Source organism: Mandrillus leucophaeus, unplaced genomic scaffold (genome assembly GCF_000951045.1).
Source record: "Mandrillus leucophaeus isolate KB7577 unplaced genomic scaffold, Mleu.le_1.0 Scaffold134, whole genome shotgun sequence".
NCBI classification, from domain to species: domain Eukaryota; kingdom Metazoa; phylum Chordata; class Mammalia; order Primates; family Cercopithecidae; genus Mandrillus; species Mandrillus leucophaeus.
In genome coordinates this window covers 2,373,386-2,401,279 of record NW_012101299.1, presented here as the reverse complement: position 1 = coordinate 2,401,279, position 27,894 = coordinate 2,373,386, and the positions used below count along the sequence as shown (strand labels likewise).

At 51.1% G+C, this 27,894-nt stretch overlaps 1 protein-coding gene across 3 annotated transcripts in view; it reads left to right on the top strand.

Annotated features, from left to right (window-relative positions):
* The window catches only part of CNPY1 (canopy FGF signaling regulator 1), a 122,035-nt gene that overhangs the window by 35,673 nt on the left and 58,468 nt on the right, over window positions 1-27,894 (top strand). Inside the window, exon 2 of one of the 3 annotated variants that reach the window (XM_011973078.1) lies at window positions 1,605-1,717. In XM_011973078.1, the coding sequence (XP_011828468.1) occupies window positions 1,619-1,717 (99 nt within the window). In that variant the 5' untranslated portion in view covers window positions 1,605-1,618. Of the gene's footprint in view, window positions 1-1,604; window positions 1,718-13,674; window positions 13,772-27,894 lie in introns of those variants that run through there. The other 2 variants (XM_011973079.1, XM_011973080.1) reach the window with 2 other exon arrangements.

Here is a 27,894-nt window from a genome sequence, read left to right as displayed (position 1 = left end):
CTCTGCTGATTTCTGTAGCACATTGGGTAGGGGAGACACCTGGGAAAGTCCTTCCATCTCTCCAAGCCATGTCCGTGAAATGGGGATAGTGCTGGAATCACCACCACAAGGTCCTGGAGTGTACCAGGGCATGACACGTGGAATGCAATACCCAGCAACTAAAGGCAGTGAGCATGCTGGTGTTCCAGCTTCACGCTCACAACTGGCCTTTGACCTCGTCCACACAGCCCGCCCTCAGTGCCAGCATTCGGACACAGGATGAGAAGGGAGCACTAAACGCGATATCAACTGTGCCCAAGTCATGTCCTGGGCAGAGAAAGGCTATGCTGTTCTAACAGGGACCAAAACACAGACAGAGGGAGAGTGACTCAGATGGAAGCTTTGGGTCTCATTTCACAGCCAGGGGAGCGGTCCACACGGGCGGGCAGCCTCTGCTCGTGGCCGTCAGGACACTGACATCGCTGTCTCTTTTCTCCCACATCCCTTTGGGCTGGCTCTGACATGCTGACTTCCATCCACAGACAGGAAAGCCAGAATCCGTTTTCGGTTCAGCAAATGAGGCTGATGTTGGATGCATCACTTCATTTATCTTCTATTTGTGAGAGTTCAGACCCAAGGGCACAGCTCAGCTGTCCCCATTGGGCAGCCATGGCCTGGGGAGAAGGGATCTTAGGGGACAAAACCAGCTGCATTTCCCATAAAAATAAATTTCAGAGAGTCCGCTTTGACTTCAAATCCAGCAAAAATGTATCTTTTGGAGAAGGGCCTAGTTTCGACCAACTTTTCCCACAGTGCAGAAGCTACTTGGGTGTAATTATTGCAACCCAGAGGGGCTTCCAGCTCCCATGGACTCAGTGGATGAGCGTCTGCTGTATTTAAGGAAAGGACCTGTAGTCCCAGCTACTCGGGAAGCTGAGGCAGGAGAATTGCTTGAACCTGAGAGGCAGAGGTTGCAGTGAGCCAAGATTGTGCCACTGTACTCCAGCCTGGGTGACAGAGCGAGACTCTGTCTCAATAAATAAATAAATAAATAGGAAAGCACATTTTAAGGCTGGACATGGTGGCTCATACTTGTAATCCCAGAACTTTAGGAGGCTGAGGTAGCAGGATGTCTTGAGTTCAAGACCTACCTAGGCAACATAGTGAGAGCCTGTCTCTAAAAAAAAAAAAAAAAATGAGCTGGGTGTGGCAATGTGTGCCTGTAGTCCAAGCTACTCAGAGGTGGAAATGGGAGGATGGCTTGAGTGTGGGAGGTTGAGGCTGCAGTGAGCTGAGATAGTGCCACTGCACTCCAGCCTGGGCAACAGAGTGAGACCCTGTCTCAAAAACAAAAAAGCACATTTTAAATGTAAAAGTAGATTGTATATGGTTTTGAAAACACAAAATACAAAAGGGAACATAAAAAAAAGTCTGTCTTGCCATGTTTGAAAACTCTGCAGAGGACAAGAGTCGTCCCCAGGTCCTGGGCACATCGGCACTGTCCCTGTTCTAGCTGGAGGATGGCACAGAGGAAGTCACTCTGCCCCTCCCAGAGAGGCCACCTGCACAGGCCTGGCTTTGGCTCTCTTCCTCCTCTGATCACAGCTGTTTTGTGTCTTGTTTAGCGTGCAGGGCCCTGATGGACGAGGTAGAGCACGACATCACCAAGGCTCGGCAGAAGAAGGCCAAGGTGGGCTCCTTCCGAATCAATCCTGATGGGACGCAGGAGAGGAGAAAGGTAGCGGAAAAGATATTATGTGCCAGTGTATAATTGCGGATATGGGCAATTACCAACCATTTATCCAAACAGCAGTTGGTCTTAATCTTCTAACCTTTCTCTTGTTCAGGGTATCAGCTCTAAATTGCTTCTGAGTCCTGGGGGACCCAAAGTAATCTTTAAGCTTGAAATTGAAGTATCTCTCTCAGCACCTAAATTTTGTGTCTCGTCAAGTCGAAAGACGTTTCGGCACTGTTCTTCATCAGAATAAAAATAGTGCGTCCATGGTTCTTGGTGAGGCCAGCAGGGGGCCCAGAAGAGGCCAAAGGGGTGGCCTAGAGATGCTCAAAGCAGAACGGCCCCCTCCTGGGTACCACACTCCCTCCCCTTCCAAGAGCTGCAGATTTCTAGTTGGGGGTGCAGGTTGTAAGACCCACTTTCTGTAACAGACCGGACACTTGGCTATGGAGAAAGAAGAAATGTTCTTGCACAACCTAGAGAGGGGCTCCCCCTGAGGATCAGAGGTGGTGAGTGGGGTGCTAGAAGGATGGAATCTAAGAAACCAGAAGGGACCCATTAGGGGACACCTTCCCCTCTGAGCCCTCAGGTACTAGATGCCCAGAGCACATAAGCAAATTTCAGCATCATTCTAGGAGAAATATTAACAGAAAGGTGTTCCCCAATATATCCCAACTCACTCAAAGCTAAACAGAAGTGGGTCTGGATTTCTTACAGCTTTCTTTTGTCCTGGTGCACTGCACCTGCCTTAAATAATGCAAGCTAGGCTGTCTGTGTGGGGTCCATGTCTTCCTGGAGCTGTGCGCCCATCCAAAGAGGACAGGGCAGGAAAGAAGAGTCACCGACGGGCGCCGTGGTTGAACTGTGGGGCTGTGACAGGCAGCCCTTACCGAAAGTGCCTCAGGCTTCTAATGCGCCTCAGTTATGAACGAGGGAGGAATTTCCATCCACAGGTCAGTCCCTCCAACAGGAGAGTGCTGGGCTCTCAGGGGTCCCTGTTGGGTGTGTTGCCTCCCCAAAGGCACACTCAAGGATGAATCCTTCAAGAGGCATGTCTGGCAAGTCCACCGGAGGGACCCCGTGCAGGCCCACTGGCTGCTCTGCTGCAGGTCTGACGCCTGCACCCAGGAATCTCAAGGTCCTTTGTGGTCACCTGAATGCAGGACATGTGCCTCCACAAAACCCAAAACAGTACTGGTCCCTGACACCCGGCCCGGAGCTGATTCCCACTGTCAAGCAGGGCCAGGGAAGATGTGAGTCCCTGTCTGTGTGTGCATTGTGTCCATATGTGTAGGTGTGGGGGTGTGTGCCAGCTAGCACGGCTTTGAAGATAAGTTGAGTCTCAATACTTCAATAACTTCGATCTGGGCTATTAGACCCATCATTAGTGCTCCTGGACCAGCAGAAAGGAAGTCTTTCTCTACCGGGCTGACAAAGGAAAGCCAAGGAAATGACTGCAGAGCCCTGAGGAAGGGGCTGGAAGGGGAGGAGCCGGGTAGCCCTTCTCTATTGATAGCTGCTGGGCGACAGGCTTTAAGTGATTTTCTAGTCCTAACACTGACCCTGCAGAAAGAATAGCGTCTCTGCATTACTGATGAGAACAGGGGGAATCAGGCTGAGTGGCCACAGCTCCCACAGTGGATGGAGGGCCATGCGGGGATTGGGATGGCACCAAATTGTACCTTCCACCCTCCTCGAATTCACACCTCATCCTTGAGTGATGTGACCCAGGAGTCCACGTTTGGGAGTCCTAAGCCTTTCCAGTGTGTCTAATCCCAGAATGGAATTAAATTTGCCTGGAGAAAATGGGCCACACCCTCCCCTGCTTTCTGTTGTCTTCAAGGATGTTCCACTTCAAGGCGATCAAGTTGAAATGACTTCTCTGATTTTGTCAGGAACACTCAGTCTGCAAAGCAATTTGAAAGCAGCTCGGCTGCTACATTCACCAGTGTGCCCAGGGCAATCTCAGAGTCGCAGCTACAAGGAGCTGGTGCTGATCTCAGGTGATCTTTCTGCCTGGGGCTCCTGCTCAGTCAGAAGTAGCCCAGGCCAGCATTACACAGAGACTTCTCTCTGCAAACATGGCGCACCCTGTAGGCGTGCGTGTGGGTTCCTCGTGCTGGAGAACTCGTCTTTAAAGCCCTCGTGTTGGGGAACGGCGTGGCCTGGCGGTGGGGGTGTGGCTCAGCAGTTCCTGCCTCTGGCTAACTCACAACGCAGTGACCCCATCACGTCCCACCACTCCCATGCTTCAAAGAGCTGCACCATCTTCCCCAGGAAACTTCTAGAAGGTCTCTCATCCTTCCCACTTAGAAAACCCTTCCTTGCTGTGATTGACATTCCTGTGGCATTGTTTTCTTCTGCCAGCAGGCTACTTGGCCAGACTCGAAAGCAGGGGATCTGGCAGTGTGAAGTCAGCTCTGCCCTTGCCCTGCTTGGACTGGGATGGGGGCCAGGCTGGTGTTGCTGCGGGGGCCACTCTCTTCCTTCCACACAGCACCTCACAGAGCCCGTGCTCAGCTTGGCCTTCAGTGAAGAACAAAAGAAGGTACACAGCTGCCAAACGAGAGGGTCTCGGGCCTCCGTCATCCTGCCTGGAGGAGCCTCGAAGCCAGAGGTGTTCCCAGCCCGGTCCGGCTGGCCACAGGGTGGCCGGACACCCTGCCTGCATTTTCCTCCTTTCTGGACTTCAGTCAGGATGGAATGAAACACAGGCCGTGTCCTCAGAGCTGAGGGTGCTGATGCCACAGGGTCCTTGGAGAGGCTGTTCCTCTGTGAGAGGGATGAGGCGGGTTCCCCCGAGAACCCGAGTTCCTAAGGGGAGCCAGGGGAAGAAGCAAAGCGAGTGAGTGGCCTCTCGGGCACTGTGCAGACCCTATGGGTGCCAAGTGGCCTGTGTCCATACCGGGCTATTCTCTCCGTCTAGCCTCAGGCTGGAGTGGCTCTGGGGAGGGCAGTGTGGACAGAGGAGATGTGCAAACCAGCTTCTCTCAGGTCAGACATCCCTTGCTTAGAAGAAGAGTCAAAGGAGGCCCCCAGAGAGCGGCAAGTCAGAGGGCTGTGGCTGCAGGCAGGCCTCTGCCCACACTGGCTCAGTCCCCGGTGTGGATGTGGGGCTTGGACAGACACAGATGAGGGCCAGGGGCCCATGAGGGTCTGCGTGTCCTCCCAGCAGCGGGCGGGTCTTTGGGTCTGGCTGCGCCGCAGGAGCCCCGGGATATGTGGGGATCCCGCTTTTTTTCTACTCTGTGTACTTTGCTACTAGCCCCATTGCAGCTCAGACAGAAACCCCCCAGCCCCAGGGGTGTGCAGTGGCTCTTTCCACGTGAGGCCCAGCAGTGAGGCCCCAGCATCGGTCAGGAAGCTCAGGTGAGCCCCGAGGAGCAAGCAGAGGTCTCCACGAAGAGGATTTCCACGCCCACGTCCAGGGCTGCAGGAATCGCGCCCCCAGCCTCACCCCTGTTCTGACCTTCCTCACTTGGCTCCCTATGCCCGCCCATGGGCAAGGGGTGCCCTGACCATGGTTGGGGGGTCACTCCCTGGAGCCTGGTGACTCCCAGACCCCTAGGGCCAGAGAGCAGCTGGCAGGACCAAGCAGGACTTGCTCTCCCTCTGGCTCCCCTGACTCCCCTACCCAGCTCTGCCTTCCCTGCCTGACAGTACTCAGCCTGGCAGGGAGGGAGTCAGCTCTCAGGCCCTAGGGCAGGGGTTGCGAGCATCCCACTGCACGTTCCACACCGGCTTCTAGGATTTTCCCGGCAGAATTCTCTCCCCCAACCCTGCCCCCGCCACGGCAGCCGGCTTGCAAACGCAGCATTCATTGGCTGCCTTCCAGCAGAACTTCCCCTCCACTCCAGTGTTTCCAGAACCTTCCCGATAAACAGCCCTGGGAGAATCCCAACAAAGACAGTACTGAAAGGTCCCGTCAAGCAAAGCGTTCCCTCCGTAGGGCTGCCGTGGTTTCTGAGCACCAGGGCTGCCTACCTGCCTTTGAGTGACGGTTACAGAGGCCCGTGTGAGGCTGGAAGACTTTCCTTCCTGGGAAGGACCTCAGGGCGTGTGGCTCCATCCACACTCTACTTCTGGCCAGCTAGGCAGCAAGACCCTCGAGGAACGGTGCCCCAGCTTCCCTTGAGTTAGACAGAGCAAGACCCACTGGACGGTCGCCCGACACTCAGCAGACTGGGGGTGCTCTGGGGAGCCTCAAAGCCAAGCCCGGTTGGCCTCCCTTCCCATCATCTGAGGCTGACCCTCCAAGCAGGCTAGAAGGGAGGAAGCTGTGGGTGGTATGGTGCAGGGAATGATTAGAAAGTAATGCATATTATTCTAATCAACATCATTCTCAAGCTAGCTCAGAAGCCTTCAATGTTACCAACTTTATGGGACAGCCTGTAAAAGTACAGAGGACGGAAGCTGTTTAGTAACACACGATGTACACAGATCTCAGGGGACTGATTGCCTTGCTCCATTGGAGACATTCTCCCTAGTCAAGGATTTTAGTGCTGTTCTCCTTGAGAAACGAAATTCACGTGCCCCGTCTTGCTCGATGTTCGTGATACGCAGGGAGCGCGCGCTCCGCTCGCAGAGGTCTCTGTCTTCAGAACAGCGGGAACGGCGAGGCTCTGCAGGGGAGCGCTCACTAAAGTCGAGTTCAGAGAGCTGCCTCCTCGGGCCCCAGGCTGTTGGTGACAGGTGGGAGACCACCCCCGCTGCCACAGTAGGTGGGATGTCTTCACTTGATAGCTCCTCAGCACTGGCACAAAGCCTCGTCTGTTCAGCAAAATGCAGCCAGCATCTCAGCACTGCGGTTATTTCCCTATTATTTATTTGTTTATTAAACGGATTGGATTAATGGCACTTTTTCCTAAAACAGAGCAACATAGCAGAAGACAATTTGGAGGCATTTACTTCACATTTGCTTACCCGCCCCCTTTCCCAGTGACGAAAGGCCGGCCTCCTGAATGAGGGTACGCACGCACTGCTGCTCTCAGGGCGGCACCCAGGGTCGGGGGCCACCCAGGGTCAGGGAGCTGGAGTCGAGGGGCTCACATTTGCTTTTAGATTTTGAGCCTCCGAACTCCAGTCACTGGATTCAGGATCACCAGCACAAGATGTGTGTTACCCACAGGGACCCAGGAAATGTGTGTTCACCGAGGGTATCGTAAATGATGAAGCAGAGCTCAGGGGCATCCTCTGCCTTGGCTGAGTGTGAGAGCAAGGCCTCACTCTCTACGAAACTTGGAAAGTTCAATCAGAAAGCACCAACAGCAGCAGTGAGGACAAGGCCAATATCGGGTTTGTACCAACGCCTCATGCTTCTTTAACTGAAGTTTTAAAAAACAACTCTGGGAAGTAAACAGGGCCGCTGTAATTAACTTCATTTTAGAAATGCAGATGAGGCCCAGAAAGCTTTAGTGACTCACTTAATTTCGACAAATTAGTATTAATTTAATTTGCTGATAAGTTAATTTAGACAAATTCCAATCCCACTTGCTAGCGCTAGGATGAGGAGAACGAGACCCCAACGCACGGTGCTTTGGCAAGCTGAGCACTTGAATTAAAGGACGTTGGAAACCCTTTGAAGTCTTCTCAGAATCCTGAACTTTCTACCTTGTTTCCTCCTCCAGCCCCCAAGTGCAGAGAGACTCTCCCTGGAATTTCCTTATCCGACTTAGGAAACTTCTTTCCAAAAGAAATACAATTGTCAAGATCTCTTCCCGAGGAATTTGATCAAATAACCAGGAAAGATTTAGCCACCAGAGGAGAGAAAAGCCTAAAGGTCGCCACCACCCCCAGACAGACTTTTCGTCTGTTCTTCTGAGGGCAGCTCAAAGTGATGACCTGGGAGGCTTTGTCACATGAGAAGAAAATCTTTGTTCACGGTGCAGGTCTACCCCTCACCTTCCCGTAACTTGTTGGTCCTATTCAGTTTCCTAAGAGAATCATTGACAAGATAATATCTGCCTCCTGGGTCCATTCATTTCTCCTAAGAATCACTGACTATCCCTCTAAAATGGCCCATGGCCCCCCACTTCCTTCTCCTCCATGAAAAGGATATTTAAATCTCAACCATCTTGCCCTTGTTGGAGTCTCATATTTCATATGGCTCCCATGCTAACACACATTAATGTTTGTCTGCTTTTTTCCCCTATTAATCTGTTTTTCAGTCATTTCAACAAACCTTCACAGGGAGCAGAAGGGAAGCTTTCCCACTGCCCCCACACTATTGACAGAACTACCCCATCCCATTAGGTACTACGAAACAACAGGGTACTATAACATCCTGGAGCTGTGCAGTGCGCAACCTGCACAACTGTACATGGACAAAATGAGAGGGCGGGCTATTCTAACAGGCCAGTCAGGAAGTGCAGGGGAATTCAGTCCATCAGCAATTTTCCTGCTCACTAGAGGGCCATGAAATTTGTGTAGTGGCATACAAGAATGTAGAAATATATACTAAATATCAGAGTACATCTTATATAAAAGGAAAGTATGTTTTGTGACACTTTATATAATGAGTTTTGGTGTAAGAAGTGGGTCATGTCCAAAAAATAGAAAGCTACTATAGCAGATGGCTGTCCCCAGCATGATACAGTAGCCTAAAGGTATTTCATTTGGGAAGATTATTAATACCCAAACAATGCTGCAACCATTCCTGACTCCTTCTGCAGAAAGAAAATCAGGACATCTCTGAATCCTGATATTACAGCAGTGACAGCTTTGGTTTAGCGGCCTACGCTTTCTATGGACCAAGGAGCCACAGCTGGGCAGGGTGGGGTGGGGAGGGGGACAAAGAAAGGCGCCCGAAGCCGGCTCCTGGACCCTGGTGGCAGCAGCCTTGGGGCTCAGATTCCTACTGATGTGCCCTGGCACTGGTCTCCTTTGGATCAGCACTCTGGGTCTATGTGTGGTATGGACTAGGGGAGGAATTCTTCCCCAATAGGAGCTTACACTCTGACCCAGAGACCTCAGCAGCCGCCAGTGTGAACGCCACGTCTTAGAGAGTGAAGGGTAGGTGGTGTGGGGTGGGCAGGAAGTGAATAGGAGGGGGCGCGAGTCAGCCCACGGCGGTGCTCAGAGCAGAAAAGTGAGCGGCTTTGCATGGGGTCTCTTTTTTAACAAGGAGGATATTTGTCCAGCAGCCCCGACCCCAGCCCCCAGAACTCCCCCTCATATCTCATGGGTCAGGAGGGCCTCTAACGCCTGTGGCTAGACCAACTGTGGGGCAAGTGGGGCATCCGCAGACGCCCCTCAGATCAGTCCAGACCCAAGCTTGGGGCCTTGTAGGGGTGCGACCTGTCCTGGGCACGTGAGGAGGGGCGGAGTCTGGGATTAGCAGGAAGCGGGTGGGAGGGCTCTTTGGTGGGCGGTCCCCAGATCTGCCACAGTTCAGGGTCACACACGGGCGAAGGCAGAGAGCTCAGAAGAGAGTGAGACCAGCCTGCAGGGTCCCCAGTGTCTGAAAATTAGGTTGGTGACAACAGTCCCTAGTACTTACTTGCATTTTCTTGCAAGCACAAGAGAAAGGGATGGTGTGCAGATGGGCAGCAGGGCTGGAGGCCACACTTAGCAACCAGGAGTTTCAGGGACTACTCCTAAATTGTTTCACAAGGGTTGTTGGCCTATGGATACCACTGTAATACGTAAATTACTTCCGCAACAATTGAGAAACATGATGGTGCAAGAAAATGTTGTTCACAGGAACCTGTAAATTGCCATGTGAAAAAGTCAGAAGGGTATTTTCCTGTTATTAAGTGCAAAAAAGAGGTTATTAACCTGTACATACTGATGCCCTCTTACGTGTCTGTATCTGTTTGCTGCAGGAGGGAGCCTCAGGAAATACATCGCAGTAGTCACAGTTCTTGTCTCTCGGTATTACTGCTGAGCTTCTTTCTTTCTTTTTTTGTTTATCTTTTAAAATTTTTTCTATAATAAACATATTACTTATGAAATTTTAAAACATAAAGTTTTGAAGTTGTTGTTTTTAGAAATCAAAATAATTCCATGATAATGTTGAAATTCCTATTCTAAAAAGTAGCATCGTTCTTAATAAGATGGAAAGCTATGCACAGACACATGATTTTGTTTCGTTTAAAATATTCAACAGAGGCTGGACGCGGTGGCTTACACCTGTAATCCTGGCACTTTGGGAGGCCAAGGCGGGTGGATCACCTGAGGTCAGGAGTTTGAGATCAGCCTGGGCAACATGATGAAACCCTGTCTCTACTAAAAATACAAAAAAAAAAGTAGTCGGGTGTGATGGCACATGCCTGTAGCCCCAGCTACTGGGGAGGCTGAGGCAGGAGAATCGCTTGAATCCGGGAGGCAGAGGTTGCAGTGAGCTGAGATCGTGCCACTGCTCTCCAGCCTGGGCAACAAGAGCGAAACTCCGTCTCAAACAAACAAACAAACAAAAACCACAGAAAGCTGTGATGTGGACCTCACTTGATTTGTCCAGCTTCGTTCCTGGTGGTGTCACTGGCCCTGGAGCAGCCTCAGGAACTGATGCAATCCTCTATTTTTGCTCCTTGCATGTGTCCTTTGATGCTTTGAGAGTCCTCAGAAGGAGGGGCTGGAAGGTAGCTTCCCCCTTTATCTCTGCTTCTACTCTCTTCTTTCCATAACTCTCATTGGCCAAGGACCTGCTCTTCTGAGACACGTGGGTCTCATCTCTCAGCCATGTAGAGGACATGAGCAGATGTTAGCATGCTGAGTAATAAATAGCCCTGGCTCCTTTACTTACAGTCCTCATGTTCCTTTCCTCTCAAAGAAGAGCAAGAAGCATGAACAGATGGATGCTCTGGTCCTTGTGTCCCTAGGACTCAGGGTTGTATACATTTTTAATCTGTTTGGTGGCTTTGATTGTGTACCATCTTCTATTTTATTTCTTTTCTATCTTGTTTAAAAAGAGAAACACCATCACTCATTTTTGTTTAAATTGCTGGCATCATTCTTTACTGAGTGTGTTTGTCAGGATAGTTTAAGAACCATAACACCGCCTGGTGTCAGTGTGGATCGCCACGAGAGTTGAGAGTTGACTTCTTGCTTATGTTGTAGTCTAGTGTCAGTTGGCAGGGGGCTCTGCTCCACTTGGTCATTCAGGGACCCAGGCTCTTCTGTCTTGTGGCTCCTCCTCCTGTAAGCCCCACAGTCCTCTTCATCCAGCAGGTAGATGGGGAGAGAGAGCATGGAGGATTCTGTGGGAAATGTTTACAGGCAGGGCTAACAATAAGGGGCCTTGCTTCTACCCACGTTCCATGGCTGGGACTCCAGCACATGTCCTCACTTAGTTGGAAGAGGGGCTGGAAACAGTCGAGCTGTGTCCAGGAGGAGGATGAAGTGGAGTGTGGTGACCATACAGCAGGTCACTGGTCACTGGAGAGAAGCCTGGTAGCATGGGACAAAGAAAGGCACCTCAGTATGGCCCTGGATGCATTTGGTGATCTGAGAAGTTTCCTGAAACCTGTAACTATAGGTTTCAAGCACAGAGCAGCCCGTAGGCTTGCTAACCTCCCAGTACTGCAGAAATTACCCGCCCCAGCCAGGACCTGTCTGCTGCAGTGGGTGATCAGTTGTCCACAGCCTCCCCTTCCCTGGGTACTTCACTCTAGGTGACCACAGGTAATGCTGCAAGTCCCTGTTTCGCCACTGCATGCCATGGATTTACAGCATGCCATTTCAAATGCCATCTGGACCCCACTGCCTCTGACCCTTCCAGGTGAGGCCAGCCCAGCCCAGAATCTCATACTGGAGGGTTTACTACCTACAGCCAAATCTTGCACCAAATAATGTACCTGCCAGCCTCCAGTTGCAAATCTCAGAAACACCTGAGCTCTTTTAAATGGAAAGGAATTTACCTGCCTCTTCATATCACAACACCCTCCCCGTACTGATTCCCATGAGAAGATGTTGTAGACTTCTCCAGAAAATCCCGATGACCGTAGACCGTGCTTACCAGAGAACAGCAGAATCGGTGAGAAGTCGGGCTCTCCGTCCACCACCTTCTAAATCACAGAGGAATGCATCCGACGACATGGCCCCAATCCTATAGAGCCCTTCAGGTGCAAATGAGTCTTGGAAGCGTAGGGTTTTGCTTTCCAGCCTCTGCAGCCCCGTGGAAGGCAGGATGGGCCCTGAATGTCACCTCCCTATTCGAAGGCTTCTGGGATTAAATCAGGCCCCGTCTGTGGGCAAGGAAGGGAGAAGGCGTTTTGGGGAGGCAGCCGGTTGGACCTGTCTCATGGTATGTGCTCTGCTCATTCCCGGCTTCCTTCATGTCCTTCAGTAAAGCTTTTCCGTCTTATTCCTGTGGATTCTGTACATTTCTTGAGTGTATCCTTATGCCTTATGTGTTTGGCTGCCATTGTGCCTGAGTGTGTGCACCTGTAAGCTCTTGGCTTCTCCCATCTCTGGATCATGATTCATCTGCCATTGAAATGCTCCCGTCCTCCTCTCCCAAGTGATCAAACATTAGCAGAGAGAAGGCTCTCCCCTGAAGCTTCTGCTGCTGGTCCGGCACAGCTCACCTTCCCGGAGGCAGGGCACATGGGAACAGCTGGCATTCATAGTCCATGATGATTGGAGCCCTGGCACCAATGCTGGGTCCATCCCAGAAGTGCTTGCATGCTGATCGGGCACAGAGGCAGGAGCCCCACAGATGTTGGATTTGGCATTAGGGAATTCGGGATGCAGGAGTGTTTTGCCACTTGTTTGTTTTTGAGCGGAGCCTTCTCCCTGCCCTTTGCAATGTCCTGCGCATCCAGCCGCCTTTTCTGCTGAACAGAGTCCCGCTCTCACATCAGCCAGGTCACCACTGGGCTGTCTCAACCTCCCTTTCCCCCAGCTGAGGTCCTGTGCCCACCAGAGCCAGAGAACCACCGACCTCCTCAGTCATATCCTCCCAGGAAGATAGGTGATGCCCTCCAGTGTCCCTTGCCCATAGACACTGGGCCAAGGCCAAGCTCTGACTCCCCAGCCTGATCTCTCCTGCCCGGGAGCTGCCCAGTGCCCACTCCCTCAGTGCCCAGAAAGCCCTGTGCTCTGCATGTTAGTTGTGGCCTGACTCTGGCCTTCACTAGAGGCTGGCGTCCCATCACGTTCCAGTCTCCACGCCAGCCCCTTGCTGCTGTGGGGGCAGTAGGGGGTGTTCAGGACCCAATTCTATGAATTGCCCAGACCTGTGCCACCAGGGCTACCTCGCTCAGTGCAGTTGGCCACCCCCAGACGCTGAGACAGCGGCCCCTGCCTGCGGCCTTCCGCCTTCCACATCAGCCCCGCATGCTAAGGTCTGACGTCATCAGAAAGGCCAGGGTGGAAATTCAAACCTGGGGGAACAGGAGCAAGTGTTTGCATCATGCATGTGTGTCTGTGTGCACACATGCAAGTGCACATGTGTGTTTGTGTCTGTGCACGTGTGTACGCGTGCCTGTGTGTCTATGCATGCACGGTGTGCGTGTGGGTGCACATGTGTGTGCATATGTGTGTGCACGTGTGTGTGCATGTGTGTCTGTGTGCATGCGCGTGTGCGTGTGTGTTTGAGCTCAAAGAGCAGAGACAGGGAAGGCGTGGAGCAGCTGTGTGGCCGGCAGCCTATCTGGGGACCAGGGGAGGCACTTGAGGCCATCAGGAGACTGTGCCTGGGTCAGGGGAAAGGAAGGGCAGCTTCTCCTGCTTACCTGTTTCGGGCCCCTAACCCGCTGGCCTGGGCAATGCACACACACGGCGGGCGGGCATCGTCAGAGTCCTGGGGGCACGCAGTGCGCTTCCCGGCGGGGCCAGCAGGGGGACCTTTCCCCCCGGGCTTCCAGGCCTCGGGCGCCACCTCCACAAGGGGTTAACACCCCCTCCCCCCTCAAACCTCAGGGATTAAAAATTCATGCCGTCCCCAGGGGCTGTGGGGAGGAGGAGGAGGGGATGTGGGGGACACAAAATTAAAAGGGAAAGAGATTATTTTTAATCCTCTTGGTGGGTGCTGAAACAATGCCGGGAGAGCAAAGCCGCCGAGGGTTTGTCCGGTTAGAGCCAGACATGGAGGACGGACTGTGCCACGGGGAGCAGGTAATTACAAACTGCACGTCTTCCTCGTCTCCACGAGAAATTCGCCTTAATCCCATAGCTATGGCTTCCCCGGTCAGAGGCGCTCAGATTTTCATCATGCTCGGCGCTGTGGACGAGTGGAATCCACATTTGATACCCACTTGGCCCCTCGGGGGTTTCACGCGGGACCAGGACGGAGGGAAGCGCTGGACCCTGCTGCTGGTGCCGCGGGACTTCCCACGCACCGGGGGCGGAGCCGGTCCCGCTCTGCGCTGGCCGGAGCGTCCGCCTCGCTGCCGTTCGAAGGCGCGCCCTGCACCCGCGGGGAGGTGGGTGTGCACGCCTCGCTTGGGCGTGTGCTTAAACACGTTAACTTTGCGTGGAGAGCCATCGGGAATGCGGCACAAGCTCGTTATGTTTCCCCTCCCTCTCTGGCGAACGGGCATGTTCCGAGCCGGAAGATGCGAGCAGACTCGCGGATGTGCCCAGTTACAATGTCAGACCCTGAATGAGAGGTGCCTGGCTCTTCCCTCCCTCCAGCCGTTCCTGTCCGGCGCGGCCCGGGTTTGGAGGCTGAGCAAGGCCGCGCCGTTTGGGAGGCGCTGTTTCTGCGGCTGCCTGTGTGGTGTGAGCCACACGGAGGTTCTCACTCCAGGGCTTATGCTTGGTTACTCTCACTGCCATAGAAGATTCTCGAGTGATGTGCAGAGCTTGTATCTGTTAGAAGGACACTGAGTGGGTATCGATTTGGGGTTCTTTTGGTTGTAATACTGGTAAAGGAGAAACGAGCACGTTTTGTTTTCTGACTGTAGACTCAGACAGGTGGTGTGCGAGGGCATGCATTTTCCTGATAGATGAGATGAACTTTGTCCGTCGTGTTTCCCAGGGACTCCCAACACGCATGGCCAGGAGACGGTGAGGCACAAGCACGTGTGTGTTGCATGCCCAACTCTAGGAGCGAGGCAGTTTTTCCATTGTAATAATATGGGAAGATATTGTAGAGGTATTATGGGATTTTAAAATTCAAGTTCTTTTCAGTTGGATTTGATTGAAAAAAAATTCTCAGCAACATATTTTCAGAGGAGGTGGTAGGAACCATAAAATACAGCAGTGGGTCATCTGGGGTCCTCCTAAAGAGCTGGAGAACACTGTCCAAGAACAGCTGAGAAAGGCAGTGACCTGCAGGAAGATACAGAGCCTGCGGGGACGCACAGAGACACAGCTCCCCTCTGGCAGCAGAACCCACGAAGCTAGCTTTGTCATCCATCAGCTATAAAACCAATCATGCTGAATTTTCAGAACCAATTTTTCCTCTCTAAATTTTAGTATCATTTTAATTTATGAAGTATCCTCCTAGACACTGATCTCCGCAAAATCTTATGTATCAGTTTGAGCAGATGTTGATGCATATCCTCTTTATTTGCTCAAGCTGTTAGTGTGGAATCCAGGTTGGTCTCGTTCTCACACTTTAACCCAATCCACGCAGGGAGAGTGACAGTGCGCACAGCGAGGGCCACTCATCTTGCTCAGGGCTTCTTGCTGTTGCTTTTGGGCTGACAGTGGCCAGAGGCCCAGGGCTTAGGTGGTTCTAGGGAACTGGTGAAGCAAAACAAGCCGTTTCCCCACTTCTGAGGCACCGCCCTGGAGCTCTGTCCAGGCTCTCTCTTAGGCCGGCACCCATTGGGCCTGACATTCTTGCTGGGATTCCCTGTTTGCTGTCTGCCTGGTGTGACTGTGTGAAGCTGAATGCAGAGAAAGCTCCCAGAGGGTCAACGGCGGGGGGGAGGGGGAGGGGGTCTTAGGAAACAGAAGTACAAATAAGGAATTATCCCCTCGCTGAATGCTGGCCGTGTCTCCGTGGGCACAGCCCCATTTGACAGGGAAGTGCCGATATCCTAAGCTGTGGAGAGAGGAAGAGAAGGACACGCTTTGAGCGGCCTATAAATCAGGGCTGGCTGGTGGAAGGCTTGGTGGTGTCCAACACCAGACTGCGCTGTCCAGACACTGTTTTAAAACTTCTAAGCTGGTTATTGAAGCCTCTCGAACTTAAATGTCATAGCTAGCCTAATTATCTACAGGTTATTTAGATTCCATTTCTTGAATTTCTGTTTCTAAGAACATCAACATTTAGCATAGAAGGCAATTATTTGCCAAGAATTTTGGCATAGTATGAGCCCAAATTTTCCTTTTAAAAAAGTTCTGAAATGAGAAGCCTGTTAACACCTAGAAGAAAGGGTGAACGGTCACGCAGTTTGCAGCATCGGATCTCAGTCGAGGCCTGAGGACGCAGGGCACACGTGCCTGTGGGAACTAGGCGGGTTGTGTCTGGGGACAGTCAGATTGGTTCTGGGCTCAGTTTATAGCCAAGGATATCAAGTCAAACTGCACAAAGGGTTCCACCTGAACAAAACTATGTGGAAGGCCAAGGCAGGGAGGCCATCAGACTGGAGAGCAGAGAGCCTTCATCTCAGCAGAATGACCGAGCCCAAGTTTCTACTTTTGGAGCTAGGTTCTATGCCAGTGGTTCTCAACTGGGGATGGTTTTGTTCCCCAAGGGACATTTGGCAGTGACTGGAGACATTCCTGGTTTTCACAGCTGGAGGGGAGGAGAGGCTCCTGGTATGCAGTGGGTGGGGGCCAGGGATGCCACTCAGCACCACAGTGCACAGGGCGGCCCCACAACACAGGATCACTGGGTCCCCCAAGACAGTAGTGCTGAGGATGGAGAAACCCTGTTCTATAAAAGTCTGGAATTTTCTTCACTCAAATCCAGCTGCCAATGTTTAAAGAAAGATGTGGGGTTGTAACCATATAAAGAATGATCTAAGGCTGCCTGGCCTTAGGCAATGGTTCACACCTATAATCCCCGCACTTTGGGAGGCTAAGGTGGGAGGATCGCCTGAGGCTAGGAGTTCAAGACCCCTAGGCAACATAGCAAGACCCCAGTTGTAAAAAACTTTCTTAAAAAAATATAGCTGGGCATGGTAGTCTGTAGTCCTAGCTACTTGGGCAGGTGCAGGGGTCGTGGAGGGGAGAGGGGCTGAGGGAGGAAGATTGCTTGGGCCCAGGAGTTTAAGGCTATAGTAAGCTATAATTGCGCCACTGTGCCCCAGCCTGGGTAACAAAGTGAGACTCTGTCTCCAAACAAACAAACAAACAAACAAAAAACCAAAACCAAAACAAAACAAAAAAACCCTGCTGGTGATGTGTGTTTATTTCCATTTAAAAACCTTTGCTGCCAGTTGTGGACCTCTGACTATAGTTAGGGCCAGTGTGGAGAAAGAGACAGCCAGTGTGGAGAGAGAGACACATCAGCAGGACAGGAAGAGACCAAGGTGGTTGTGGAACTATGCCCCAAATCCGATGAAGCAGTGCACTGGATTGAACAGTGCCCCCCAAATTTGCATCCACTCAGAAACTTGAAGTGTGGGCCGGGCACAGTGGGTCATGCCTGTAATATCAGCATTTTGGGAGGCTGAGGCGGGTGGATCACTTGAGGTTGGGAGTTCGAGACCAGCCTGGCCAATATGGTAAAACCCGTTTCTACTAAAAATACAATAAATTAGCTGGGCGTGGTGGCGGGTGCCTGTAATCTCAGCTACTCAGGAGGCTGAGGCATGGGAATTGCTTGAGCCAGGGAGGCAGAGGTTGCAGTGAGCCGAGATCGCACCACTGCACTCCGGCTTGTGCGACAGAATGAGACTCTGTCTCAAAAAATTAAAAAAAAAAAAAGAAAAAAAAAGAAAAGAAACTTGAAGGGTGACCTTCTTTGGAAATAGAACCTTTGTAGACGTTGTCAGTTAAGATGAGGTCATACTGGAGCAGGGTGGGGTGGGACAGGGCCTAATCCAGTGACCAGCATCCTCATAAGAAGATAAGATGGAGACACAAAGACACACACCGGGGAGAATGCCAAGGGCCTTGGGAGGCAGAGGGGCAGTGATGCGTCCACAAACCGAGGAATGTCGAGGGTTGCCAGCAGCCACTGGAACTATGAAGAGGGAAGGAAGGACCCTTCCCGGAGCCTGCAGGGAGGTCACGGCCCTGCTGGTGCCTCAGTCTTGGCCGCCTGGCCTCCAGAGCTGTGAGAGAGTGGATTTTTGTTGTTTCAAGGCCCTAGCTTGGGACACTTTGTTACAGCAGGTTAGGAAACAAACACAGGCCAGAGGTGTCTGAAGCTGTGATGGGTGAGGGTGATGGCGGAAGGACCCAGCCACATGGAAGGTTGGAGGCTCAGGGCCTCCAATGTGGATCAAGATTTCATATAGAACGTCAGACTTCTGGTTTCTCATGAAAGACTGGGAAACAGCCACTCCCAGCCTCTGGCTACTCACCAGGAGCCGACGGTCCAGTTCCCCTCCTGGGGTCTTCAACACCTCCAGGTTCTGAAGCCCAGAATCCTCATGGCTGGGACAAAGTTGTTTTTTCTTAGGTGGAGAAGCCTTGTCTATAACTAGGTCTCTAACAGAACAGGGAAGTGCAGGAAGACCAAGATGGCCGTGCTTCAAAGATGGGAATCTCTGATGCTTTGTGGCAGTGGAGACAGTGTCCTGTTCTTCAGCTGGCCCTGAAGAGCCACAGCCTTGCTGTCCTGCCTATGCAGGGCCAGGGGTCCGGCTGACGTTTCTGAATGTCACCGTCTACCCACCCACCCTCTGCTGGACTTGAACTTCCCTTCTCTCCAGTTGGAATGAAGAAGTGATCCCAGCTTGGCCTCCACGTTGGCAGCAGCTGATCCCCCCACAGCGTAGCTTAACCTGGGACAGAGAAGGGAGAGTGACAATGACCGAGAGCCAGCATTGTCAGAGCTCTGTGAACACACTTGCCTGGGAATGGGCGAGTCTGGGCTCCTGGGCCCGCCCGCCACAGTCCTACACGGCCAAGAAGACCAATTTAAAGCAATGAAAGAGCGCTGGTGAGGATAGGGCTCCGGTGCAGAGATTTTAATTTTATATTAAAAGGGGTCTTATTCTCCTGCCCATTGTTGAAGTTAAGTCAAAGTTAATTAGGCTCTTTGGGCCCTTCTCATGTCCTTTTTCCTGAAGTTTCTGAAAACATCAGAGGAAAGGAACCCTCTCCAGCCACATGGAGGCTGGGCGTGCATGTCCTGGAGAGCTCTGCTGTCCCTTCTCTACGAAAATGCAGGATTAATGGTCATTTCTAATATTCGAGGGGGTTCCTGAGGTCCACTCATAAGCTCATCTGTTTAGCAAAGGAGCTCTCAAGCTGCCTGAAGCTTTGGGAAAGGAGCCTGAACTCCTTTGGGGCCACCAGGGCACGCCTCAGGAGAGGCTCCTGGAGATCCCTGCACTGGCCCAGCAGTGGCCAGGACCCCTGTGTGCAAATCAGGTAGGCCAAATACTCACATGTGTCATGACTCTATGCGGGTTTTCAAATATTCCTTTGTTAAAAATTTTAAGGCCAGCTGCCATGGCTCACCCCTCCCTGTAATCCTAGCACTTTGGGAGGCCAAGGTGGGAGGATAGCTTGAAGTCAGGATTTTGAGACCAGCCTGGGCAACACAGGGAGATCCTGTCTCTAAAAAAAAAAAAAAAAAAAAAAAAAAAAAAAAAAAATTAGCAGGATGTGGCAGCGTGTACTTGTGGTCTCAGTTACTCAGGAGGCTGAGGGGGGAGGATCACCTAAGCCTAAGAGGGCGAGGCTGCAATGAGCTGTGTGATCGCACCACTGCACTCCAGCCTGGGTGACAGTAAGACCTTGCCTCAAAAAAAAAAAAAAAAAAATTAATTAATTATCAAAATAACACAAGATGATTTTAGCGAGAGATAAGAGAAAAGACGCATATCTACCTCCCGACCCTGCTCCATTCCCATTGAAGGCAAGAGCCTCCCCCTTGCTGACACTGCACTCGCTCAGACACCAGGCAGCAGCTCTGCAGGTTTTTGGCTTCGATGTTTTAAAATAATAGTGAAATCATGCTACGTATATTCCACTGAAGAATGTGGAAATGTTAAATAAGTTTAAATGTTTTCTGCACACAATGGCCTGGCGGTGCCCCCCAAAGTCATGATAAAGCCCTGCCTTCGCTGTGACTGTACTGGATGGAGACAGGGCCTTTATGGAGGTGATTAAGGTCCCCTGATATCATGAGGCTGCAGCCCGGATCCAGTGGGACTGATGTTCTTACAAGACAGGAGGAGACGCCGGAGCATGCCCTGCCTCTGTGGATGCTTCCCCAGGAGGCCACTGTGAGCCGAGAAGACAGCCCTCGCCAGCAACAGAATCGTCCAGCACCTTGATCTTGGACTTCCAGCCTCCAGAACTGTGAGAAAATACATATCTGTTTTATAAGAAAAAAATGTTGGGGCCAGGCATGGTGGCTTACGCCTGTAATCTCAGCACTTTGGGAGGCCAAGGCGGGTGGATTCCTTGAGCTCAGGAGTTCGAGACCAGCCTGGGCAACATGGCAAAACCCATCTCTACATAAAGTACAAAAATTAGCCAGGCATGGTGACTCGCACCGCCTATAGTCCCAGCCACTCGGGAGGCTGAGGTAGGATTGCATGAACCCGGGAGGTGGAGGTTGCAGTGAGCCGGGATTGCACCATTGTACTCCAACCTGGGCGACAGAGTGAGATCCTGTCTGTATTTTTTTAATTTTTTTTGAGATGGGGCTGGCTCTGTTGCCCAGGTTGGAGGGTATGGATAGCTATGGTGCTATCATAGCTCACTGTAACCTTCAACTCCTGTGCTCAAGCAAGCCTCCCGCCTCAGCCTCCCAGAGCACTGGGACTACAGGCAGGAGCCACCAAGTCCAGCCAAGTTTCTGCTGTTTAAGCCGCCTAGTCTATGGTATTTTGTGATGGCAGTCTTAACGGACTCAGGCACTTGGCTTCCCGCACACTGTCCAGGTCAACAGACAGAGATCTAACTTCTTTAAAAGCATAGCTGCGGCCGGGAGCAGTGGCTCACACCTGTAATCCCAATACTTTGGGAGGCAGAGGTGGGCAGATCACCTGAGGTCAGGAGTTCAAGACCAGCCTGGCCAATATGATGAAACCCCATCCCCACTAAAAATACAAAAATTAGCTGGGTGTGGTGACAGGCGCCTGTAGTCCCAGCTACTCAGGAGGCTGAGGCAAGAGCATCGCTTGAACCTGTGAGGTGGAGGTTGCAGTAAGCTGAGATCACGCCAATGCACTTCAGCCTGGGTGACAGAGCAAGACTCCGCCTCAAAAAAAAACAAAAGTGTAGCTGGTAGGATATGGACGTTTTCCAGTTAAGAATACCATTCTACAGATGGACACACGTTGTTTCTGGTGTTTTGCCACCAGCGACGTTGCAGCAAGCCCCCATGGTGATGCGTCCTTAAGTACTGTTGATTGGATTTCTCCAGGACAGATTCCTGAAAGGCAGGGGTCAAAAGGTAGGAAGATTTTAACCCGAACCTATGTTGTTGGACTGCTTCTCCGAAGGCTGCAGCGTGGATATTCCTGCCAGCAGTGGATGACAGAGGCTGCTTTCTTGCATTTTGCCAGCACTGGATAACAGCGTTCTTTTAATTTTGGTAATCTGACCAGTGAAAGATGGTATTTCGCTATTGCCTTCATTCCCCTTTCATTGACTACTAGTATAGTTAAGCATCTTTCCACCAGCGTGCTATTTGGATTTCTTATTTCCAGGTGTGCATTTGTAGCCTTTGTCCAGTATTCTGCTGGGTGGTTTGTCTTTTACACCATTGTGAATATGGGGATAGTAACTCTCCCTGGCCTGCCTGATGCGTGTCTCCTCCTGACTGTGATCCGTGTGTGGTGGCTCCTCTCCCCCATGGACACCTCCCCATCCACGAAGGCATTGGGCACCCCATCTCGTTTGAGAATGTCCCCTGCCAGCCTTTTGTTATACAAATTGCTTTCTGAATTTTCTGCCATTAGTGCTTGCTTTATGTTTTCCATCTACATGCAGAGTTGTTTTCTGGGTGAACATCACGGTGTGTACCAGCGCTGTTTATGAAATAAGCCTTGCTTTCCCCGCACTGAGTTGGAATGACACTTTGTCACTTTTTCACAAAGATGAATTTGTGGAAAATTAAGATACAGATATCCTCTCACAACTTCGGAACATCAAAAGTATTTTTACAGCATTTTTAGGATATTTGTTAAATTCTGCATTTTATTCTAGCTATGTATGTACTGTAACACATTTCTATCCTTAATTATGTTTTTAATCTTGTACCCCCATTCCCTAGCACAATATTTTGCTCATAATAGGTTCTCAACATCTGCAAAATGAAAGAATAAGTAGTTGATTGTAGCTATGTCATGTTAATTCTATGAGGAGTTGGGGACCATTTCCGATATTTTGTGAAGACTCTAGGAGAGTGATACAATGTCAAGAAAAACAGAGGAGTTAGGCACCTGTTCACATACTGGGTATTTAATTTGATATTAGGCACCTGTTCACCTACTGGGTATTTAATTTGATGACGTTGTGTTTGGGATGTCAGGTTTTAGCTGATCAAGACTAGCATGACATAAAAAGAGTCCACAAGACCAGAATTGGGGTTTCATAGAAAAGACACAAATAGTGTGGCTTTGGGGTCTAGGAAGTCCTGTTTATCCAGACAGTAGCTTTACAGTACAGTAAGACCTGTTGGGTGTGGGACTGAGATGGAGTCTGTGGTCTTACCAGTACTGGCTGGGACGAATTTGAAAATCTGTAGGAGAATATATTACATGAGTAGAAGCACAATGTTCTGATCAACCAAATATTCTGTTTAAGAAGGGGAAACATTGCATTTAGAATTTGGGAATAAAGAAAGATGAGCTGGGTGTGGTGGCTCATGCCTGTAATCCCAGCACTTTGGGAGGCCGAGGCGAGTGGATCACCTGAGGTCAGGAGTTTGAGACCAGCATGACCAACATGGAGAAACTAAAAATACAAAAATTAGCCAGGCGTGGTGGTGCATGCCTGTAATCCCAGCTACTCGGGAGGCTGAGGCAGGAGAATCACTTGAACCCAGGAGGTGGGGGTTTCGGTGAGCCGAGATTGCACCATTGCACTCCCAGTCTGGGCAACAAAGACTGAAACTATGTTTCAAAAAATAAGAAAGAAAGAAAGATGAAATGTTATACTATCCTCAGGGGGAAGAAATAAACAGCTGATTCAGTACTCCTGAACAGACCAAAAAAACCCATCATCTGAGGGTGTGAAGTGCTGAGAGAGACAGAAAGATGATAGTAGCATAGCACAGAGTTAGGGGTAATTCACCAGGTGCCGATGGCGTGTGTGTTCCATTTCATAAATACAAACAACAGGTGCAGCTGTGCCGCCAGGTGCAGCTGTGCTGAGGGTTGTGCTAGCCACCACCTAACAGACCTGAATCTTCCCTTGGGCCCCTTAGAACAGTGGTCCCCAACCTTTATGAACCTTCCCTCGGGCCCCTTAGAACAGCGGTCCCCAACCTTTATGACACCAGGGATAGGTTTCGTGGATGACAATTTTTCCAATGATGAAGGTAGAGGGACGGTTTGGGGATGATTCAAGTGCTTTATATTTATTGTGCATTTTATTTATATTATTACATTGTAATATATAAATAAATAATTATACAACTCACCATAATGTAGAATCAGTGGGAGCCCTGAGCTTGTTTCCCTACAACTAGATGGTCCCATCTGGGGGGTGATGCGAGACAGTGACAGATCATCAGGCATTAGATTCTCATAGGGAGCGTGCAACCTAGATCCCTTGCATATGCCATTCACAATAGGGTTCATGCTCCTATGAGAATCTAATGCCGCTGCTGATCTGACAGCAGGTGGAGCTCAGGCGGTAATGTGAACTTTGGGGAGCGGCTGTAAATACAGCTGAAGCTTCTCTCGCTGGCCTGCCATTCACTCCCTGCTGTGTGGCCTGACTCCTAACAGCCCATGGACTGGTACTGGTCCAAGGCCTGGGGGTTGGGGACCCCTGCCTTACAGAAAAGTTCTTCTTTTGTCATTTGTATCTTGGAGGGAAAATGAATCTACCCTTTGGCAGGTGTGGCTTGTGCAGTGCCTCAGTTTACCACCCCACCTCTAGCCTTGAGACAGAAGTGGGGACCATTGGACTCCATTATTAATTCTTCACTTCTGAAATCAGACTTCCGTTAGTGATCTCAGGCTTCCATAACAAAGCACTACAATCCAGGTGTCTCAAGCAGAAGCGATTCCCTCACAGGTCAAAGGCCAGAAGTCCAAGACCATGGTGTTGGCAGGCTCATATTTTTCTTGGGGGCTCAGAGGGAAAATCTAGCCCGTGACTCTTTCTAGTTTCTGGTGGTGGTGGCCACCCTTGGTGTTCCTGGGACTGGAGACCTATCACTCCAGCCGCTGCCTCTGTGGTCCCACGGCCTTCCTCCCCCGTGTGGTCTGGGTCTCTTTTTGTAAGGAACCAGTCATATGGTATTAGAACCCATCCTATCCTAATATGACCTCAACCTAACTGAGTATATCTGCAAAGACCCTTTTTCTGAATAAAGTCACATTCACAGGTACTGGGGTTAGGACTTGAGCGTTTCTCTGGGGACACAGCCCAACCCACTGAGGCTTTATGGCTGGGGGACCCCGGGGCCCTCCCCACTCTCCAAGTCCATGAGGCTGATGGGCTTTGTCCCCTCCCGCCTTCTGTGGGTTGTTCTTGGGCGGCAGGGGTGTTGGGGGCACTGACCCAGCCCCCGTGTTGCTCCAGTCCCTCTGTGGCCTCTTCATGTTCGGTCACTGCTGAGCAGCTGCAGGGTGAGCATCAGCTCTCAGAGGCTGGAGCTTCCCACCCTCCCACACAGCCCTGGTGGCCGGCAGTGTGCCCTTCCCTCCAGATAATAATGAAGATGTTACGGGAAACAAACCCTAACATTGACCTTTGCAGCCCCTCGTGAAGCACCACTCCCTACCCCTGCCACGCCGACCCCCATCTGGGTGCATGGCTGAATGTCATTTATCCTTTGTCTCTGATCTTTGAGTCAGTTTCTGGTACATGAGACTGTTCTCATCCAGGCGGGTTCAGACCATTTGGCAAGAATAATTTCACAAGCCTGGTATTAGATGCTGCACAAAACCCTAAATACATAATGCATCTAGCCTCGGATTTTGTAATTCTGTCACACTCAAAACAAGCTGTCAAAACTGTCTGGCATGACTTATCCTTAATAAATCCCTAGTCCTGTTAATTGCTCCTTATTCCACTGAATAAGAATTGTTTGAATCCACAAATCGGGTAAAGAATGGAGGATAATGGGATGTGTTTAGAGGATTGCAGTGTTTCTCCCCCAGGACAAAAGGAGCCAGAAGACACAGTGGGCACCGTGCGGCTCCCATAGAGGGAGGCTGGATTTAATGTGCTTTGGCTTTGAGTCTGGCTGTTTTCAAATGGTTCTTTCCATAGAATGTTCGGCAGGAAAGTGATGCATTGGTTGTCTTGGAAAAAGAGAGGGGAGGCTGAGTTCCATGACACTGATTGGTCTAGAACCCATTTGGGGGCACCTGTCTGGTGCTATTTGTGACTGGTGTGCTTGTAAGGAGCAACCCAGGGCAGTGTGCATGGTGGTGTGGATAGGTGCAGCATCTCTTATGAGGACTGCGGAGGTATCCCAGCACCTCCATGAAGACGAGGTGCTCACCCTCTCTGGCCCTGACATTCGGAGAAAGGCTTTGGCTCCAGATAGACCTGGTTTGTCTTCTGGTTTCAGCATCTAAACTGGTTTTGTGACCTTGAGCAAGAGACTCACCCTCTCAAAGGCTGTGTTTCCTCCTCTGTGAAATGGGGTGGGCCGCCAACCTCAGGGTAGGAACTGGAGCAGGGATGGAAGCCCCCAGCAGGGATACCCTAACGTGGCTACCACCCACCCACCTTAGGCCGAGAGGAAACCAGGTCAACAGGCACTTACAGAGTGTGCACCACATGGTGGCATAGGCAGAGACACGGCCTGGTGTGTCAGTCACACCCTCGGCCTCCCCCACTTTGAAGTGTGTCTCAGGGCCTCGGTTTCCTGGCCTATAACATGTGGTAGCGATACCCATGCCACCAGGCTGTCACAGAGGACTGCACCTCTATCTGCAAAGCCCCGTTCATGGCTCCTGGCCCAGAAGGTATCCTCAGTCAACGCCAACAGGTAGAAGATGCAGCGCCTGGGTGAGCGCAGCCCGACTCTCCAGTTGGTGCTGCAGCTGTGTGTGTGGATGCATGTGGGCACACGCGCACATGCGTGTTCGGCATGTCTAGAGGAACCTCGGTTGTGCCCAGTAGGAGGAAAATGCTGTTGGCCTCCAGAGAAAGGAAGACGATTTGGCAGGGGCATGAGCAGCTGGGGACCTGCCCTTGCGGAGGTAGGGTGACGTCAGCTGCAGGGCAGGACGCAGGTTGCAAACTGCAGATGCAAGGCCCCTGACGTGAGGCTGGCATGCTGGAACCTGGCAAGCATCTTCTGTAAACACAGTCCAGAGCTCAGGGTGCTGGATGCCGGGCGCCTGCCACCACTCGACTCAGTTGGGGACAGTATGCAAATGTGGGCGCAGCTGTGTCCCACGAAACTTTATGTATGGACAGTGCAATTTGCATTTCATATCATTTTCATGTGTCATTAAATATTATTCTTTTGACCTTTTTTCAATCCTTTATAAATGTAAAAACCAATCTCAGCTCACGGGCTGTACATAAGCAAGGCGCCAGCCCAGGGACTCTGTATAAGAGGGAGGCTGCCGCCCGGTGATTTCAGGCCCAGACCACAAATGCTGGGAGGACAGGGAGCCCTTCACTTTGTCCACTGCTGTATCTGCATGTCCAGCAGGGCCCTGGAGCAGAGGGGGTGCTCAGGGGCCATGAGCAAGCAAGCGGATCTCAGCGTTTGGCTTCATGGCGTGCACTAGACTTTCAACTCTGGAGCATTCTTTGCCATTCTTGGGTCGCCTGCATGTAAAGAAACCTGGTCCTGCCCATTAGAAACACCACTTGTTTTTGTTCATGTCAGTCCTTCGCACAGAGCTCCTGGGTGGAGTTTACGGAGTGCCTGTGATCTCTGCAATCACAGAGTCCCATCTGCGACTTTCCTGGAAGGCTTGCTCCACCCTCAGCCAAGGATTCTTGGGCCTGGAAGAATATGGGACTAAGATTTCTTCTCTTCAGGAGCTTCAGAGGGGGAGCCAGCCAGCCAGCCTGCCTGCCTGCCTGCCTTCCTTCCTTCCTTCCTTCCTTCCTTCCTTCCTTCCTTCCTTCTTTCTTTTCTTTTCTTTTCTTTTTTTTTTTTTTCATTCTCATGCCTCAGCCTTGCAAATAGCTGGGATTACAGATGTGTGCCACCACGCCCGGCTAATTTTTATATTTTTAGTGAATGTGGGGTTTTGCCGTGTTGGCCAGGCTCGTATTGAACTCCTGACCTCAAGTGATCCGCCTGCCTTGGCCTCCCAAAGTGCTGGGATTATAGGCGTGAGCCCCCTCGTCCGGCCAAAGGGGAATGTTTCATACCCCAGATTTAGAAACATAACCCTCTTTCAAGAGGTGGGTATTAATGAACATAAAGATAACCTTTAGCCAAATGCACACAGTGTCAAGAGGGAAGACATTTAATGTAATCTCGAGATTATTAATTTTTAAATAGTGAAAACATTTTGTTCAAATGGAACAAAATTATCTCACATCTATCTACTTTTTAAAAAATCAGCAGGGGCCAAAATGGAAACACATGACACGAAGGACTTAAAAGAGACAACTGCTGTAATCCCAGCTACTCGGGAGGCTGAGGCATGAGAATCGCTTGAACTGGGGAGGCGGAGGTTGCAGTGAGCCAAGATCACACCATTACACTCCAGCCTGGGTGACAAGAGTGAAACTGTCTCAAAAAAATAAAAATAAAGAGAAAAAAGAAAAAGAGACAACTGTACATAAACAAGGCGGCGGCCCAGGGACTCTGTATAAGAGGGAAGCTGCCGCCCGGCGATTTCAGACCCAGACCACAAATGCTGGGAGGACAGGGAGCCCTTCACTTTGTCCACAGCTGTGTCTTCATGTCCAGCAGGGCCCTTGTGCAGAGTGGCCACTCCCAGCAGGCGCTAAGAAATACCCTGGGACCGCCTGTGGGTCCTCTCAGCCGGCACGATGAAGCTCACACTATCTGTCCTTCTACCACGGGCTCTCGCCTCCAAGTGGAC